The sequence below is a fragment of the Dendropsophus ebraccatus genome, chromosome 9 (assembly GCF_027789765.1).
Source record: "Dendropsophus ebraccatus isolate aDenEbr1 chromosome 9, aDenEbr1.pat, whole genome shotgun sequence".
Lineage (NCBI taxonomy): Eukaryota > Metazoa > Chordata > Amphibia > Anura > Hylidae > Dendropsophus > Dendropsophus ebraccatus.
Genome location: NC_091462.1, coordinates 62,251,309 through 62,271,004, shown reverse-complemented (window position 1 = coordinate 62,271,004; position 19,696 = coordinate 62,251,309). Strand labels below are relative to the sequence as shown.

The 19,696-nt window shown below is 40.6% G+C and overlaps 1 protein-coding gene across 4 annotated transcripts in view; it reads right to left on the bottom strand.

Moving 5' to 3' along the window:
• The window catches only part of GULP1 (GULP PTB domain containing engulfment adaptor 1), a 378,289-nt gene that overhangs the window by 81,079 nt on the left and 277,514 nt on the right, over positions 1–19,696 (bottom strand). For all 4 annotated transcript variants that reach the window (XM_069983509.1, XM_069983513.1, XM_069983510.1 and 1 more), the window contains 2 exons: positions 17,843–17,914; positions 11,688–11,786 (listed from right to left, as the gene is read on the bottom strand). In XM_069983509.1, the coding sequence (XP_069839610.1) occupies positions 11,688–11,786; positions 17,843–17,914 (171 nt within the window). The remainder of the gene's footprint in view (positions 1–11,687; positions 11,787–17,842; positions 17,915–19,696) is intronic.

The window sequence follows — 19,696 nt, the reverse complement described above, 5'->3', positions numbered from 1 at the left end:
TCACTGGCAAGGTGGGATCGCTGAGGAAGGGGCCAGCTACAGTGCCCAGTCTAGCTGCCAATGGAAGGACGCATACAAATTTAAGGAAAAGATTGTTTGGGCCATAAATCAACTTAACAAGAATCTACAGCTTCATGTTTGTCCAGCCTTGTCTGCCAAATTCTTGGCTTTCCTACATTGAGGTGTTAGAGATAGCAACCAATCACAGTTCATCTGAGCTGTGATTGATTGGTATTTTTCTCAGGCAGATTGACACTTCTAGGCCATTGTATATTGTTACACTTGCTATTGCTATACAATTGCTATACTGTGTTGTACTAAGCCTCTTCACAGTCTGAGCATCGTGTTGTTTGAGCTGGCCTGGCAGAACGTAAAAAGTAATGTCACTATCTTCCTGTAAGAGAATCTGGACAGCAGAAATTATTGAGTTGAGGAGACTCTGTGGGCTGTGAGAGGACACCAATGGGAGAAAAAAACACCAGTAAATATTGGTAGATTGGCTGCTATGGGGCCTGAGGAGTGGCCTTTTTACTCCAGTCCTGTAGGCAAAAGAAGTACAATAAAATGCATTCATACAGAACAGGAAATCTCAGCTTAGTTTTAAGCCTAGTGGTAAGAATGAAAACTGCAAGATTTTATAATTATTTTAATGATAATAAATACAACAGAACCAAAACTGCCCAGTAATATTTTTCTAACAATAATAGCCCAGGGTTAATTTGGGATGAATGGTTTGTAGATTCTGCTGGAATATGCTATAGAAAATACTACTAAGTTGATTCACAGAGAGCAGTAATGTTAGAAGGTTGTGCGCTGTGCCTTGCAGCAATGTTGTTACATACATACATGATACAGTAGTTTGGTAAATTGTAACTAAGGTTTATGTTAGCAAAAAGAGAGAATTTCCCCAGGACAAGCTGATGTAATTACGGAAACAAAAATAATTGGGCACCGATGCTTCTAGTGGTGAAGAGTAAAATAAAGCTTTCAGCTTACTGAAGTGATGGGATTTCTTTTCTTAAGGAGACGCCTGTAAACTCTCACATAGCCATAGCATTACTTAGTTTAGTTTTCTCACACAATATTGTCTCCTATTGAAAAAGCCTTGCATTACTATACCAGATATAATGCTCCCTGATTATTAGTATGCCAAATAGTAGTTTCCTTGTCATGAAATTACAGAATAACAGCAAAGTTTTCTTAGCCTAGGTTTACATTATGTTTTTGCATCTATTCACCAGGTATTGCTTTTTGTTAGGACAAATTTGCCTTTAAAAAAGGATATTACAGGACACGGGATCCAGGACAATATCTCTGTACATACAATGGCTAATGGAAAATTTATTGACAAGCAGGGCCCTCTGACTTCTGGTTCAATTCCATTGTATGTGCTCGCTGTGCTTGTCAATTAACATGGCAAGGGGAGGACATTTGAGTGTGAGGCAGCGGGAAAGGCTTTACAGACCTTTGCCTCCTTGGCTCTTACAAACAGGGATTAAATGCACTTTTTCCATGTTTGAAGCTGCAGAGGTACTAATGCAATATACTGAATGTACAATAAGCAATGTAGTTGTATTCTCAGCTTTACAGATATTTCAGAGATGGCAGGTTTCCTTTAATGACTATAAGGCTATAGTCAATTTTCTGGAATTAATACAACAAGGAAGTTGCCAATTACTAGAAGTATTATATTCTTCTGTAATTTACACAAGAGGTTTGAAAAAAAAAAAAAAAAATCAGACATCAGTTACTTGTTGTTAAGAGAACAGCTGTCAGGTGACAGCCACCTCTGCCAATAACGGAAGCACTACAGCTGCCTGATGACAACTGTTTTGTTTTCTCCCTTCCCACACTAATCTTTTAAGCAGATAGCGGTACAGGAACTTATACTGTCTTATGACCTGGTAGTCTATAGGAAGCTCAACAAGGAAGCTCAAAAATTTAAGAGCACAGAACATTATCAACTGGGTCACAAACCTGCTCTCTACTATGAGTTATAGAGGCATTTTCCTGTTGACAGCCCACCATTCATGATGCCCATAGGACCTTTTTGGGGGAGTGAAAACCCTTTTAAGAGTTAAGAAGAGCCCATGGAGCCTCATTTAAGAGTCTCGAAAAAGAGGACTAGCCAAATATCCCTCTGGGAAGGACCCAGCCAAGGGGTGGGTCCTGTAGGGAAACCACCAAAACCACGAAAAAAAACAGGGAAAAAACCAAGGCTAGGTATCCATCCACAGACAGCTGTTTCGGGGTGTTGCCCCTCATCAGTGTGGAGCAGGGCTCTGGCTGGGTGGGAGCAATGCCTAGTAAAGCCATAAAAGAAACAGATTGCTGATCTCAGGGAGACCAGCCAAACGATAACACTGCCGGCTGCTGGTTAAAGTGCTCAGTGCAGTGAAATCCTAGGTGCATTGCTCCCTGGGAAACATGAATATGCAAAAGAAGAGCCTGTGGAGCCTCATTTAAGAGTCTTGAAACACAGGACTAGCCAGATATCCCACCGGGAAGGACCCAGCCAAGGCATGGCTCCTGTAGGGAAACCACCAAAACCACCATATTAAGTGGCCCTATAAGTCAATGTAATGACAAGGTAAAAACAAAGGCTAGGTATCCATCCACAGACAGCTGTTTCGGGGTGTTGCCCAGGATTCTGGATAGGTGGGAGCACCTGCTCCACACTGATGAGGGGCAACACCCCGAAACAGTTGTCTGTGGATGGATATATGTTCCTGCCTCTAAATTGTACATTCACCATTCTAAGATCAATAATGTAAATGAGCACCGATCTGCTAGATCGGTGCTCGTTTACTGGGCCTATTCCACGGCTCGATGATCATTTAGCGAGGGCTGCAGGGACATCGTTACCGAAGTCCTTGCAGCCCTTGCAGCATACATTACTTAGGAGGGCTTCTCCTCCACTCCATCTTCATCCCAGTCCCGCTCGCAGCATCAACTCCGGAGCGGCCTTACTGAGCTGTCAGACTGCTCAGCCAATCACTGGCCGCGGCGGTCCCAGCCTGTGATTGGCTGAGCGGTCTGACAGCTCAGTCAGGCAGCACCGAAGCTGATGCTGCGAGCGGGACCGGGATGAAGATGGAGCGGAGAAGAAGCCCTGCAAGGTAATGCTGCTTGAATCGTCGGCAGCCGCGGGCCGTGGAATAGGCCCCTAACTCTACAAACTATTCGTTTATTTAAAAATCATTTTGTTGCTGTAAAATTCATTTTTTATCTGATGTTTAACTATTATAGGCTCATTCACACATGATCAATAACCTACATAACTTCATCTGAAATTCATTTTATGTTAATAATGGTTTACATTACTAATACTGTACATTGTCTAAAGTTTATATTCATTAAAATTCCCAAAATCCAATATAGAATATAATAAGATTTTTAAAAAAAGTCTCAGATAACCACAGAAATTATCTGAGACACAACAGTAATATTTTCCAGTAATTATCTGCTTGCCGTATGTTAGTTCTCTAAATCTGCCAATGCCTATTCGCCATATCCTACAGTATTGTGGATTTTGAGATGGTTATAACAATAGATTAACATGTTAGCGTATGGTGTTATTATTTTCTAAACAAAGTTGGTGACACATAGAAATGTCTTAGAAGAAAGAAGAAGAAGAATTCTAAATTTTTAAATGTCTTGAACCTTTTATTACCTTTAACCCCTTCTGCCAATATGACGTCCAGGGACGTCATGAAAAGCAGTGCCATTCTGCAACATGACGTCCCTGGACGTCATGCCTTCTCTGCCTCCCCCAGCTGTCTGTATCTGAGATCGGGCAGTGGGAGGAGGCTGTGTCACACAGCCTCCTCCCGCTGCCAATGCCCGGAGGGGAGCCGTGCTCCCCCACGGGCAGTTAACCCCATAGACGCTGTGGTCGTTACGACCGCAGCGTCTATGGGGAAATCTGATGTCTCCCACTGATCGGGCGGCAGGAGGAGGCTGCGGCACATTGCCTCCTCCTGCCGCCACTGCTGATGTCCTTCCCCCGCCTCTCTCCCTCCCTCTCCGACCCCGTGCTGCTCCCCCTGCCTCAGTCCAGCTCCCTCTCCCCATGCGCTCCGGAAACCCCATTCCCCCGATCGGCTTCTCCCCCATGTGCTCCAGCCCCCCTCCCCCGATCGGCTTCTCCCCCATGTGCTCCAGCGCCCCTCCCCCGATCGGCTTCTCCCCCATGTGCTCCAGCCCCGCTTCCCCCGATCGGTTTCTCCCCGTGTGCTCTGCCCCCCCTCTCCCGATCGGTTTCTCCCCATGCGCTCCGGCCCCCTCCCTCCCCCGTTCCCCCCTCGCTCCTGCTCCGGATCCCCCGTCCCCCAGCTCCCTCCCAAGACTCACCCCCGCCCGGCTCCGGCTTCCTCCCGGTGCTTAAAGATCAGGTCTCTGCACTGCAGAGACCTGATCGTTTGAATGAGCTGTCAGCTGTAAAGCTGACAGCTCATTCACTGTATCATGCATTACAGCACAGATCATGTGCTGCAATGCATGATATACAGTATATTTCTGCAAAGGTTGAAAAAAAAACACACACACAAATACATAATTAATTAAAATTAATAATTAATTAATTTAATTAAATACATAAATAATTAAAATAAATAAATAATATACACATTCACCATCCCCCCTTTATCAATGATCCCCTATAAATAAAGTACACATATTTGGTATCGCCGCGTCCGTAATGACCCCGTCTATTAACCCGTTACATTAATTATACCACCCAAGGAACACCATTAAAAAAATAACAAAAAATCTAACCATAATGACAATTTTTTGTTAATCCCGCCCCCTAAAAAATATATCAGAAAGTCACATGTACCCAAAAGGGGCACCACTAAAAACGCCAGCTTATGCTTAGAAAAAAAAAACCTCACATAACTCCATTGCCGAAAAAATATAAATATTACTGCTCTTACAATATGCAAGACACAAACAGTTTTTATAGCATAAATGCCATAAACTATAACAAAAGCTATATAATATGGATATCGTTGTAATCGTACCGACCTGACGAATAAAGATAACATGTCATATGTGACGTATAGTAAACTGCATACAAAAAAATGGTGAAAAACAGCTGCTAAATTGTGTCTTTTATTCGTACCACCTTATTAAAAATTTAACTAAATATCGATCAGGGTGTCACATATCCCTCAGTATGGTACCGGTGGAAACGTCAACTTGTCTTACACAAATATTTTGGCACCGCAAGGCCTCTGTGACATGGTATAATGGCTAAAAAAAACCTGAAATAAGAAAAGACCCCAAAATTCCCCAAGTCTCTGTCATGTCTGCGGCCTGTGGTTAAGTCAGGTGATGCACAGCAGCCACATATGGGGGATTTATAGAAACATTGGAATAAGGGGAATAAATAGTGAGATCCATTTCTCAGTCAGTATTTGCTGTGTTAGAGGGAAAATGGATTAAAAAGGAATATCTGCCCCCAAAAAATGAAATCTTTAAATTTCCCCACCAACTTGCTGAAATTTCTATGAAACACCTAAAGGGTTAATACACTTATGAAATGTTACTTTGAATACTTTGAGGGGTGCAGTTTTTACAGTGGAGGGATTTATGGGGGTAACTAACATACAGACCCCACAAATCCACTTCAGAACTGAACTGGTCCCTAATAAAATCAGAATTTGAAATTTTCCTGAAAATTTGAAAAATCGCTGCAAAATTTCAAAGCCCTCTAACATCCTAACAAGTAAGAGGACGTTCACCAAATGACGTCACCATAAAGCAGACATGTTGTAGATGTTGCAGTAATAATTAGTTTATGTGATATAACTATTTTTCTTAGGAGAAAAGAATTTTGAATATAAAGAAACGTAAATTTTTCTAGTTTTTGCGCAAATGTTGTGTTGTCTACAAAAAACTACTGAGTGTATCAACCAAAGTATACCACTAACATAAAGAGGAATATGTCACGAAAAAACAATATCAGAATAACCGCGATAGTTAAAAGCATCGCAGAGTTATAACTACATAGAGAGAGACAGGTCAGATTTGAAAAATAGGCCCTGGGCATTAAGGCCAAAACAGGCTGAAGAGGCAAGGGGTTAATAGACTGTAATTTACACTGCTCACTTCTTCCTAAAAAGTGTATATGTGAAACTAAGCATGTCTCTGCCTAAGAAAACAATCTGCATTGCTTGTTTTAGTGAGAATACTTAAGGAAGTTGTCCAGGCTCATGGGATTACTGGGCTAACATAAACATGGAAAAAATGAGTCATTAAAATCCACAGGGTTTTAGCCATGAAAGAAACTTTCAACTGACCATTAAAAAAAAAATAAAGAACATTTCTGTCTCTTGTACTATAATTCTGCAGTTCGAGTAAATACAACGCGTCAGGTATGTATTTTTGGTTTAAGCCATTAAATGTGGGTTTCCTTTTTCCTTATTTCCCAGACGTTGGTAATATTATTCTGTGAACTAACTGTGGTAGAGGAATATTACTTAGGTGCTGGTGTCTGAGAAATTCCTACATGATAACATTTCAAGGGCTTGTATTTAACTACAGCCCAAATGAAACCCACAGTATGTACAGTAACTAGCAGTGCTGGATCAGCACAATGCCAATGATGTGTCTTAGAAAACTGCAAGCTGTCCTCACTTGTTGTAATGCCTGCCGAACTTTACTGAATGAAGAGCAGTGACATGGCAGAAACATGTCCAGCACTTCAGGTGTCATTTACAGCAACTATTACAGCAGCTGTTACAGCCCTATTACACACATAGTCTTTCCTTTATAACCTGTAAAAGTGTCAGAGTTAGCATCAGCCCATTGGCTGATTGCAATTTTTGGGCAACCCTATAACTCATTGTTCTTGGGCTGCACATTTCCCTTTGTTAACAGGACATGTGTAGCCAATAGCAATGCATTGAAATGATTACACAAACTATACAGGAACACAGCAAAACCAGAATTCAAACAAAAGGAAACTGATGGGAACTTACTGTCAGTACAGACATTACATTTTAGGCTATCTCTGTTGCTTCCCTAGTGCTTAAACTCTATTCTTACCTGCCAGCTCTTCCCTAGTGCTTAAACTCTGTTCTTACCTGCCAGCTGCCAAATTCAGCAATAATCTTTATATTTCTCCATCCCTTTACCCACTAATCTAACTTATTCTGCCATCATCTTTACATACATTAAAACCTTCCTTTTTAAATGTCTCCACCATCCTCCCCCTCTCCTGCTTACACCTACTATCTCTGTCTTTGTTCCTTCTTACTGCTGGAGACATTTCTCCTAACCTTGGCCCTCCCCACCATATTTCATTTATCCTGCTGCCCTCCTATCATCCCCGAGCCTACTCTATACGTCATAGTTTCCTCCCCACTCCCCCTGTGCCTTTCTTTGGTGTACTCTGGAATGCACATGCTATCTGCAATGAACTTTCATTCATACACTACCTCATTATTTACCACAAATTCTTCTTTCTAGGCCTAACTAAAACATGGCTGACACCTACTGACAGCTTTCCCTGCTGCAATTTCCTATGGTGGGCTCTAATTTACTCACACCTCTCACCCTGGCAACAAACATTGGGGTGGTGGCATTGGTCTGCTGTTATCAGACAACTGCTTCTTTACCCTATTTCCATTTCTCCCTACCCTCACCACCTTACATCTAACACCCTTGCTTTCCTCCAGTCTATCCTCAACTCTGCTGCCTGACTGCTGCAAAATCCGCCTCTCCTCTACTCTCGCTCTGCCTCTCCCCTCTGCCAATCCCTTCACTGGCTCTTCATTGCCCAACAAATTAATTTCAAATTGTTGATCATGACATATGTACAAAGCCATCAACAACCTGTCCCCTCCATACACCCCTGACTTGATATCCCACTACCATCCCTCATGCGATCTATGATCCACCGATGACATCTTTTTGTGATCTCCTCTTGTTCGTACCTCATACAACCACCTCCAAGATTTTGCCTGAGCCTCCCCCATAGTCTGGAACTCCCTACCCGACAAATCTGGCTCTCAGTCACCAAAAAGACCATTAAAAGCAACCTGAAAGCCCACCTCCTTAAACTAGGCTACAACCTAAAATAACTGCACCATACGTTACCTAGCTGCCTCCCTTACTTACTGTCTCCCTTACCTTGTATATAGTAAGCCCTCACAGGCTGGGTCCTCTATATCTATGTACCAGTCTGCCATTCACCTTATTCATTCAATTTTTATTAATTTATTTATTTTTTGCAATGTCTTGTACATATGTTAACACTTACTTTTCATAAAGAAACACAGAAATTTTGAAAAATAAATAAATAAATATCCCTTACTTAACCTCCTCTTCTTTGCTTCTAGATCATGTGATATTGTAATTGCAGTATAAGTATATTTTGTCCAATATACACAGTTAGACACGGATCCTGCGTGGGAAGGTGACACAGATCGGAGGTACACAATCTCTAAGGGCGCTCGTGGTGATGCACAGAGGGATAGATAGCATATGATATACTAATTTTGTATACTGGACAGAAGAAGGGGTGGTCCCCGAAAATGGCCGTTGCCAGGTAGACGTGTCTGCACCTTTTCTTCATGTCCCCCCTGTTGTTGAATTGTAATAAAGCAAGAAGACGCAGAATTGGTGAGTGCGAGAGTTTTTCTTTTTTATTATTATGAATATATCTTTACTACATCATCCAAGAGATCAGCTATTACCTCTTCTCATGTTCCCTATCCTGTTCCTTGCTCTAAACCACTGACTGCATTGTTTGCAGTAGAACATAAAGATAGTTAGTCGATGCTTCTTTGCTAACGTCCATGCCTCAGCCGTTCATGAACTATAAATGAAGATCAACAGGAAACTAACCCTGTGTAATCTATAGGTTATTAACACCGCAATGAATATCCTGCAGAATGACAAACAGCTGTAGCAAATTTTTCTTGTATTCAGGGGGTGGAGAAAGTGAGGCATTTCTGCTGTTGCAAAACTACAATCCCTTTCAAGCATGGGCTTAGCTTTGGCTGTCCAAATTTGATGCAAATTGTAGTTTTGCAAGAGCTGGGGGGGGTTGAAGGTACCACATCCCTGTTGTTTACTTTCTTTCATTTCTAGGTTTAGTGTCCCTTTAAATAGGTCATTCCTGACTATAGATTCCCTTTTAGCGCTGGAAAGTTTAGTATGAGAAATACCACTATAACTAACTTCTCATGTTTGAATCACATCCAAATAAAGATTTCTAAGTAAATGGTCCTTAGGGCAGACATTATTAAATTGTTTTTTTTTTCCATGCTTTAATTTACTTTGGCTTACATTCAAGACATGCAATAAAATGTTTCCCGATTAAAGGGGCTGTACCCCACAAAATAGGACTAAGGAGTATGAAAAAAAAAGCGCTCACATGTTATATACAATAAAAAATACTGTCTCCTGATGTAAGCATATAGGAGTTGCCAAAATCATGCAAACTGCACCATATTTCTACAGAATGATACAGGGTCTAGACAACATAACACCCATATTAAATTAAAACTGAACTCCTGATACACGTCATTACCAGTTACATACCCCTTTTTCTTGCTCGCCTTATTTTCTTGCTGATAAAATCTATTACTTCTTCCAGCCTAAACTCTGAGACTGAACAGAGTTTTAGTGGAGAAAGATTCTTAGAGTGTGGGCCCTATTGCACGGCACGATTATCATTCAGATTATTGTTAAGTCGTTCGAATCTAAACGATAATTGTTCGCTTGAATAGCAGTTAATAATTAACGACCGAACAAGAAATCTTTGAACGTTTAATAAGACCTGGACCTATTTTTATCGTTCCTCATTCGCAAATCGTATAAGACGTTGTTCTGTCGTTCGCAGTAGTAACAAACGCAATAGCGACGCAAGAACGATCATAAGTAACGATTATCGTTCATTGTAAATGGGTGAACGATTTCAGGTCTTTTCCAATAGCGGTCATTTGGATCGTTTATCGTTAACGATTATGCAAACGATAATCATCCCGTGGAATAGGGCCTTGTGTTTAGTAGGGGCATCCATAGTCAAGGTCTACTGTTTTCGCAGCAGATTTCGCAAAGAGTTTGCAGCAAAATCTGCTGCGATTCCTGGCGCTGTCAGTTAAATAGGTTTACATAATTGCAGAGGAATTTTCATCCCACTGCAGGAATATAATCGCCACCCCCCTTAACCCGCCGGCTCTGGTTTGTTTCTGTAGCTCCTGGCTTCCTGGTGTCCCGCTCAGCCAATCAGTGACTGGGATAATTGGCTGAGTGGGATGTCGGAGAGCCAGGAGCCACAGAATAAAGTATTCACCAAGAGGGATGAAAATTCCGCTCAGGGTAAGTAAACCTATTCACACTAACAGTACCAGGAATCACAGCAGATTTCGCTGTGGTTCAACTATGTATGAACCCACCTTGAATTTAGTTATGGATTCCAACTTCTCAAGAGAAAAATTCTGTACAATATTACAACTTACAAAATAAATATATAAGTGTGTATTTATAACAGACATTTAGCACATAGCATATACTTTTTTTTTTCTAATAGTACAAAACATGACTCTCCTTAAGGGCCTTTCACACAAGCCGATTATTGGGCAGGAGCGTTGCAAAAAATGCTCCTGTGGGTGATAGTCGGCCTGTGTAAAAACAATCTGAAAACTGCCAACTTAATTGGAATGCAGGTACATTCGGGTGTGCCCGCACTCCAATAAGCCATAGTACACAATGTAAAGCATGGCGGGGAGCCGTACTTTACATTGTGTGCACAGTCTATTTCATGCGGCCGCTGTTCACAAAATAGACGTGTGAGTTTTCTGTGCAGCCAAATGGAATCCCGACCGGAGAGTATACAGTGTGTGGCCGGGATTTCATAGTGGTTAATGCAATCGGCCACTATGAATAAGCAATAGGCCATTGCAAACATGGCTGGTTTCATAAAAAAAAATACATAGGGGGAAGTTATAAAAGTAAAAAGTGGTATTTTTTGGCGTAAAATGGCTAATAAATATTCGCATCTGACCATTTTACACCAGCTTCGCCAGGGGGGCGGGGAGGGGGTGTAGAGGGGCGGAATGAGGGCGCGGACTCTCGGTCTGCTTCATTTATCATTTTTCGCGCAATAAAATGATAAGGAAACCTACGCCAGCTCTGAGCTAGCGTAGGTCTTCTGGCGCACGCACTGGTTCGCACGGGATTTATGTAGAGGCAGTGCGCCTCTACATAAATCTCCGTACTGTCGGAGCTGCAGGGACATTTTTACGCCTGGTGCACCTAGTTGTAGATGCCACTAGGCTCACATCTGTGTCAGAGGTTTCATTACGAGCCCTACTGTCCAGTCCACCAAAAATCGCAGACAAAATACTGCAGCATGCAGTGCTATTTTATTCAGTAAAATACAGAACATCAAGAAGGAAACCTGATGTATTCTATTAAAGTCAATGGGGTCCATCACATGTTAATAAATGGCCCCCATAGTGTGAATGAGGCCTAAAACGCCATCCAGTGATTATATGCCTTTTTAGTGTTCTGATATTCATGATATTGTGTTTTGCCTGTATCTTTCTGTAGCACTGTAGTTTCTGTGGTTCTGTTGTACCACTGTGGTACCTGAAGGAAAAATAAACTGTCAAGAAAATAATTATATATATATATATATATATATATACATATATATATAAAAAAAACCTTACCTTTGTTTTTGGCTCAAGGATCTTCACACCATATATTGATATTTGAAGTTCAACTTTTGGAGTTTTCTGACCTTCGGATTTCTTGATATGTCTTGCAAACTTAAAACAAAAGACCAATAAGTTACATTCTATTAAAAAATGGTAAAATACTTACACTATACATCATGTGTTATATATTATTGTAAAAAAAAAACTTGCTGGCAGATTCATGCTGCATGGTTAAGAATAATATATTTTTATTAAAATAGACCTTAAAGGGACCAACCAAGCGTAACACTAAAGGGGTTGTTGGGGGAGCAGAAGACAGCTAAAGCCGTTTGATGCTTGATACTCACTTCCTGCGATCCCACGCCTCGGAAGCTTTCTGAGACATGGAGGGGGTTGGTGTATATATAGACACTGCATGTGGGTGTGGTTTTGCATGACATTGTGCAGCTATTGGACATTGCATGTTTGTTTAGTTTCATCCACACAAGATCATCAGGAATACACCTGCCCCCTCCACATCTCAGAAGACATACTTCCAAGATCACAGGAAGTAGGCAACAGGGAATAAAAGGCTTCAACGATTTCTGCTTCCCCCAAGTAATCCTTTCAAATACCAAAAGTTCCCCTCATTAAAATGAACAATGTTTTACTCAGAAACTTATCAAATAAATGTCTATATTTTTTCTTTCCATACAAGTATGCATCAAACTCCACATGACTCGGCAGTAATAGAGAAAAAATACAGAAAAAGAAATACATCTTTATTAGATGGATCACATATCTTTCCATTGTATCATATCAATTTTATATCAGTATCAATACATTTATTTTTGTTTTTGTTTGGTTTTGCTAAGTCATGTGGGTTGTAGATGCCACTAGGTTCACATCTGTGTCAGAGGTTTCATCAGGAGCCCTGCTGTCGAGTCCACCAAAAATGGCAGACAAAATACTGCAGCATGCAGTGCTACTTTATCCAGAGCATCAAAAAGGAAACCTAATGTATTCCATCAAAGTCAATGGGGTCCATCACATGTTTTTCCTATCCTATAATGGAAAAATGGAAAATTATAAAAATGTTATTTAACCTAGCGTAAAAGTATGCAAAACAATGGTACTATGAGTTTAACCATAATATGCATATATTATTAGAACACAGAATTTTAGCACCACCTACTGGTCTAAATGTTTAAGCAACATAATTATTTGTACAGTGAAGTGTTCAATCAATGAAATAATTTTAAGAAATATTAATATATCTTTATGTTTGATGCATAAAAATATGACAGAATCACTGCTGTGAATAAACCTTTACATTATGTTCACATTCTACTTTATTACTGTAAAACATATGTTAATACCATGCAGTATATTCTGTATTTAAATATTCCTGTGCATTTCACTGCATTCAATCAAGGATTAGTATGATTCAGTCCTGGACTCCACTGCAACTTAAACATATTATTTTGGAATGCCACTGTAGCTTCATAAAATGTAAGATGACGTCCCATAAAATAAAAAAAAAGGCAGGCAGGGGGGTGCGAGAAAATAATAAACAAGTAAACTCAGCCCTCCTCGTGCCTCCATAGTGCTGATCCCGGCTCCTGCTGATGGCTGCTGGGAATAATCTCTGGCTGGAATCCAGGTATGTCATGTACATGGCTCTTCACGTTTCAATGTCACATACCCAGCTGAGCGACTGTCCACTCAGCCAGTCAGTGACTGGGGCCAGGGCCGTAGGGAGGGCAGCTGCCCCAGGCGCAGAGACCAGGGAGGGCGCCATCACAGGGAGCAGAGAGAGAAGTATCACAGTGGATGAGACAGCCTGGAAGTGTTCTGCCCTCTGTCAGTGTGGGGACACAGTAGACCATTTTAACTTGATCAAAAGAGTTATTCCCATACTGTACTGTCTCCTGGCTGCTGTTTAGCTATAATTTGCACAAAATCGCTGCATTTTTACCGATATTTTGCACAAATTAGGGCTAAACAGCAGCCAGGAGACAGTACAGAAAAGTTACCGTGTTGATGGTGAAGGACCTTGACATGTGACTATGACGTCAACGCAGGTCCTGTATGTACACTGCAATATGGAGGAGGAAGAAAGAAAATACAGGTGTGTGGAAAGGGGAGGACAATCAATTGTTAATAAAGCATAATGATATTACAATATTGTGGTTGTGCAGTTCATATATACCTGCTTCCCTTTTCCTTTTGGTTGTTTGCCATACAAAGTGTATTGTCTACTACAAATCTCCTACTCCTTCCTTTCTCAGGAGACAATGCCTCATCATCTGATGTCTCAGGAGGTTTAGGATCTTGTCTCTGAGTTCTTACCCCACCCCTTTGAAAGACATGACCAGGTGCTGCAACCTCACTGATGTGCAATAGTCTGTCGTGAAATTAAATGTTCGTCAACAGCTTTGGGCAGGAAATTGGCAGAAGTGAAGGGGAAGAGGAGTATGTAGAGCGGGAGGACTAATAAACAGCTGAAGGACTTGTAATGCAGTTGCTCAATCAGGACTGGGAATTGCAATAATAAGCCACTGCTCAACCAGGAAGTACAACTATGAAAGAGAGAACTAAGATCCCCACACAAAATTGATTTTTGGTAGATTCAGATTCAGATGGGGAAGACAGGTAAGCAGTACTCCTTTAAAAGTAAATTCATAAATAATAAGCAAAACACACTCATCGTGTCTAGGAAGAGGGTTAACATAAAATAGCCACCATCTTGTTACACTGTCCTAGAACATAGGACAGGAGCTAAGATCTACATACTGTAGGGTGTGTTGTTATAAATAGTTCTGGGTAAAGAAGCACTCCCCCTGATTTGTTTTATTGGCTCCCTGGCTACAGTATACTCGCCTGTGATGGTTGTTTTCCTGTGGCGCAGAGTTATTCTGGTGCCCAAATGCAATTCAAATCCTGACACCGCCCATGTGACCTCTTTTCTGGCTGTCCTACATCTTTAGACGTCAGAAATCAGAGTTTGTTATGAAGTCAGAGTCCTCTCAAAAGGATGTATTGAAGAATTCTGGTGGTTTGATACTAAGTGGCTGAGAATAAGTGTGGTGTTAAAGAGGAGTTTCTTGCAATTCTGTGGGCCTGGAGTGTCTGTTTATAATGTTTGTGCAATTGTTTGGTGTGCATTGCTGAACAGACTGTGTTTAAAAAGGTTAAAACACTTTTTTGGGGGGTGAAAATAAGTGTGGAGTTAAAGAGGAGTTAAAAGTAGGAGTTAAACATTCTAGTAGGTACTAAGGGTGGGCAGAAGACGTGAGGAGGAAGATTTTTTTATGTTAGAAATGATATGACAGTGAGTGTAAAAGATGCAATAGCGGCCGATGATTGTGAGGATGTGTAATCATTGTGGGTAGAACTAAAGAGGGAGGTAAACACTAAGGGAGGCATTTATTAAGTCCGGCGTTTTTTACGCCGGACTTAAAAATGCCCCCGCAGCTCCGGCGGTACGGGGATTTATGTAGAGGCGGACTGCCTGTACATAAATCCTGTGCGCGCCGGTGCTGAGCTGAGGACTGGAGTAGGTTTTCGGCGTACATTTGGGCGGAACGGATGAAAAATCGCGCGGACTCTGAGTCCGCGCCCTCCGTTCCGCCCACTTCCCGCCTACTTTCCGCCCCCTTTCCGCCCCCTGGCGTACTTGGCGGAAAGTGCCGATTTGCAAATATTTTATTCGCAAATCGGCCATTTGCGTATAAAATAATACGCAAATCGGCACTTTCCGCCAAAAATCATCCGTTCGCCGGATGATACATGTGGCCCTAAGAGTAATTTTTAGTGTGATTTATAGACCCCTACATTACTGAGGTTATCAATGATCAGCTGCATAAACAAATAGAGCAGGCTGCCCGGTAGGGGACAGTAGTGATAATGGGTGATTTTAACAATCCACATTTGGCTAAAATCAGCTAAAATCGCAAAGGGGAGAGAATTCCTCAATCTATTGCATAATTTTCAAGCCCAGTTTGAGGAGGAGCCAACAAGAAGTGATGCGCTGTTGGATCTGGTTATTTCTAACAATGCAGAGCTGATTGGGAAAACCTGGGTAACAGTGACCACAATATACTGATTTTTTGCTGGAAGTGTAAAAAAACAAAGTCATGTTTAGAGGGCAACATTTAATTTAAAAAAGGCCAATTTTCCTGGGTTAAACTCTAGACAACCCAGGACATAACTGTACGTCCTGGCATCGTTAGTGGAGTTCAGAGGGGGCAGCGCAGCGACCCTGCTCTGAGTTGACGAGATCCCTGGTGCTATATATATCACTGTGCCCGCTAACTAGGTACTTAGATGCAGCTTTCAAAAATGACAGTTGCATCTAAATACCTTTTTTCCCCATCCATGTGCGTAAAAAAAAAATATTCATAAAAAATCCCCTCCCCTAATAAAAGTCTGAATCACCCCCCTTTTCCCATGTTATAAATAAAAATAAATGAATAACAAAATAAACATGTTTGGTATCGCTGCGTGTGTATTTGCCTGAACTAATAAATTATCTTACTCCTGATCTTGCAAGGTAAGTGCCAAAAAACTCCAAATTGCAAAATTACGCTTTTTAAGTTGCATTAAATCCAGAAAAATTGTGACAAAAAGCAATCAAAAAGTCACATAATAATAATAAATAATAATAATAATAATAATGTACCGATAGAAAGTACAGATCATGGCACAAAAAATTATACCTCATACAGCCGCATAGACCAAAGGATAGAAGCGCCATAAGCATGGTAATAGAGCAATTTAAAGGAACATATATTTTTTTAAAAGGTTTCAATTTTTTAAAAGCCATCAAATAAAATAAAAGTTATGCAAGTTAAATATCGCCGTAATCGTACTGACTTGAGGAGCATATATAACATGTCAGTTTTACCCTAGGACGAACGGCATAAAAACAACCCCCCACCCCCCAAAAAAAAAAAATAAAAATAAAAAATGGTGCAAAAAATAAGGAGTTTTCTGGGTCTCTAGGTGGAAAAATGCATGTGCTATGGCCTTATATGCACAAGAAGGAAAAAAACGAAAGCGCAATAATAAAAATTGGCTGTGTCTTCTAAGGGTTAAGGGATGAACTTCAGGGCATAGACTGGGAGCAGTTGCTGTCAAATACTGATAAAGATTTTAATGGAAGTTCTTCAAATCCACATTAAGGCTATGTTCACATTACGTAAAAGTATGGCAGTTGTTGCCATCGGCAACAACGGCCATGTTTTGTATGGGTGAACAATGCCTATTGTTCTATGGGATCCTGGCCGAAGCGTATACACATCGCATGCGCGCCGGCCGGGATTTTTGCGTCCGTAATTCAATGAATTGCGGCCGTAGGAAACCCTGTCAGTTCACACAGTGAAGCGAGTGGCTCTGGATGCTCGCTTTACTGTGTACTATGGTAGGTTTTGATGCGGGCGCACACTGATGCACCCGCATCAGAACACTGCGGCCGAAAGATCATCCGGCCGGTACTCTATACGTAGTGTGGACTTAGCCTAAATAACCGTGGGGTTACAAATGACATACTGTATTCGCACCAGGATTGTCATCCCACTGTGAGTATGGAAGAGTCAGCTCCCTTAACTCCCCTGAGGCCTGGGAACATACATTACCAGGTTCACGCTCTGGCTTGCTTCGGGGGCTCCCAGTATCTCCTGGCGCTTGGCAAATCAGTGCTCTGGTATCCACAGCGGATTTAGCTGCAAACCTGCAGCGTGAAATCCACTTCGTATATGGTATGTGTGAACCCACCCTAAGGAAGAAAGTCCCTTGGCATGGGATCCCAGATACACAAAATGATAATCTGTAGCACACCAGCTTGAAGTGAATAAGGTGCAGTTATTGGGACCATCATGTTTGTTCTTTGCACTTTGTGCAATAAACTGCACCTTATGCACTTCAAGCTGTTGTGCTACAGATTATCATTTTGTGTAGATAGATAGATAGATAGATAGATAGATAGATAGATAGATAGATAGATAGATAGTTACTAACAAAGTGGTAAGGTGAGTTTTTAGGAGCAAGTCCATAATAACACTGGAGATAGATTACAAAATACAAGTGTTCAGAATCATAAGGAAGCTAGGTAAGTGTACTCTTTGTAATTGTTAGGATAACTATAAATAATAGTCTATACATGTGCAGTATACACATCTAAGTACCTTAAGTTTTCTCACTGCATCCCTCACAACTTCAGTACCCTTAGGTTGCTCAACCTCTGTGCTGCCAAGGAACTGCAAAACAAAGACATAAATGACTGCAGAAAAGGAAAAATAACCACCAGAAACGTAAATCTTTGTTCACATTTGTTAAACAACATAATTTTATTTGTAACAAAAAATCTTCTTTCATAGACTTGTGAGTAGAGATGAGCGAGTTTATAGTACAAATAAAGCAAATTGCATACTTAGCTCGACATTATGCTTATCAGCCGGCTGCCTTTGAGGTCCGTGCTGCTCTGCTTCAGGTGCCTGGATGTGGATCCAGTTCTGGGAGAAGTTTCATTCAGGCATCCAGAGTGGAGCTGCACAGAGCAGTATGGAAAGCAGCTTGCTGATAGGCAGATTGCCAAGCTAACAAAGTGATTTGCTTTGCTTTGTAATTTGTACTGTAAATTTGTTTATCTCTACTTGTGAGCACAGCTAATAGGGTTTGTAGTACTGGAATGTAACATGCAGTTTTAAGCGGAAGCTTTAATGCTGAGCCAAAGCCAGAAGTGGATTTAAAGAGAATGGGAAATAAAAAGGAAAATTTATACATTTCCATTTTGTTGAGTCCGCCAGTGGCTATGGTTCAAAAACTACATTATATCTCACATCTAAACAAGCAGCAATAATTCCATTCTTAGTTTGTAATGACTTTTTGTTGTTTCAAAGAACGATCTATTGAGACTTTTCAAGTACATATAGGCATCTTTTACAATTTTATATTTTCATAACTGCAAAACATAACATACTTAAATTATTTTGCCGACCAAAGCCAAAATAAAAAGTAAGACAAATAAATATAGCCCAAACTTGAAAAGAATAAGGGGGAGATTTATCAAACTGGTGTAAAACAGATTTTGCTCAGTTGTCCCTATCAGATTTCACTTTTCATTCCCCACAGAATCTTTGGAAAACTAAGCAACTGAGCCAGTTCTACTTTACACCATTTTTGATAAATCTGCCCCTAAATACCTAAAATACCTATACCACTTAACCACCTAAAACTTTCTAATTTATGGTTTGCCAAAACTCCTACTGATAAAAATAAACATCTGATACAGTAGTAAAATACTTGACCTTAAAGTTTTCTAGCTGTCTTTGCGATGTGTATGTCTATTAGAGTACTAATCTAGTACCCATAACTTGATGATATTATGACTTTCAAGAAAGGTATCAGACCACTTCAACATAGAAGGCAATTCTTTACCTATAGGAAATCTTTCCTATAGGAACTTGTCATGGTAAACTCACTAAAACTGTGCATAGGATACCTGGATGAATTTTTGTAGTTTAATACATTTTACAGGTTATAATTACTAGATTATGGAAAAAGGTAATTGATCTAGAAATGTATTCTGATTACCAGATCTAACTTAAAGGGGTTGTCCAAATCTTTTTCTTTCAAATCAACTGATATGAGAAAGTTATATAGATTTTGATTTACTTGTATTAAAAAATCTCAAGTCTTCCCATACTTATTAGCTACTATATGTCATGCAGGAAATGTTTTATTTTTAGTCTGACACAGTGCTCTCTGCTGACATCTCTGGCAGAGACAGAAACTCTGTCTCGGTTTTATATGAATCCCCATAGAAAACCTCTCCTGCTCTGGACAGTTCCTGTCTCGGCCAGAGATGGTATTCTATAATGGTGGACATAAATCACATCAATCAATCTTTCAAATTTCTGTAATTTATTTTGCAATATGGTGGCTTTAAGTTTTTCCATATTTGTTGTCAGTGTGTTATGAATTTTTTCACATTCATCGGCTTTAAAGCAGTCACTTATCTTTTGTTCTAGTTGGTTAAT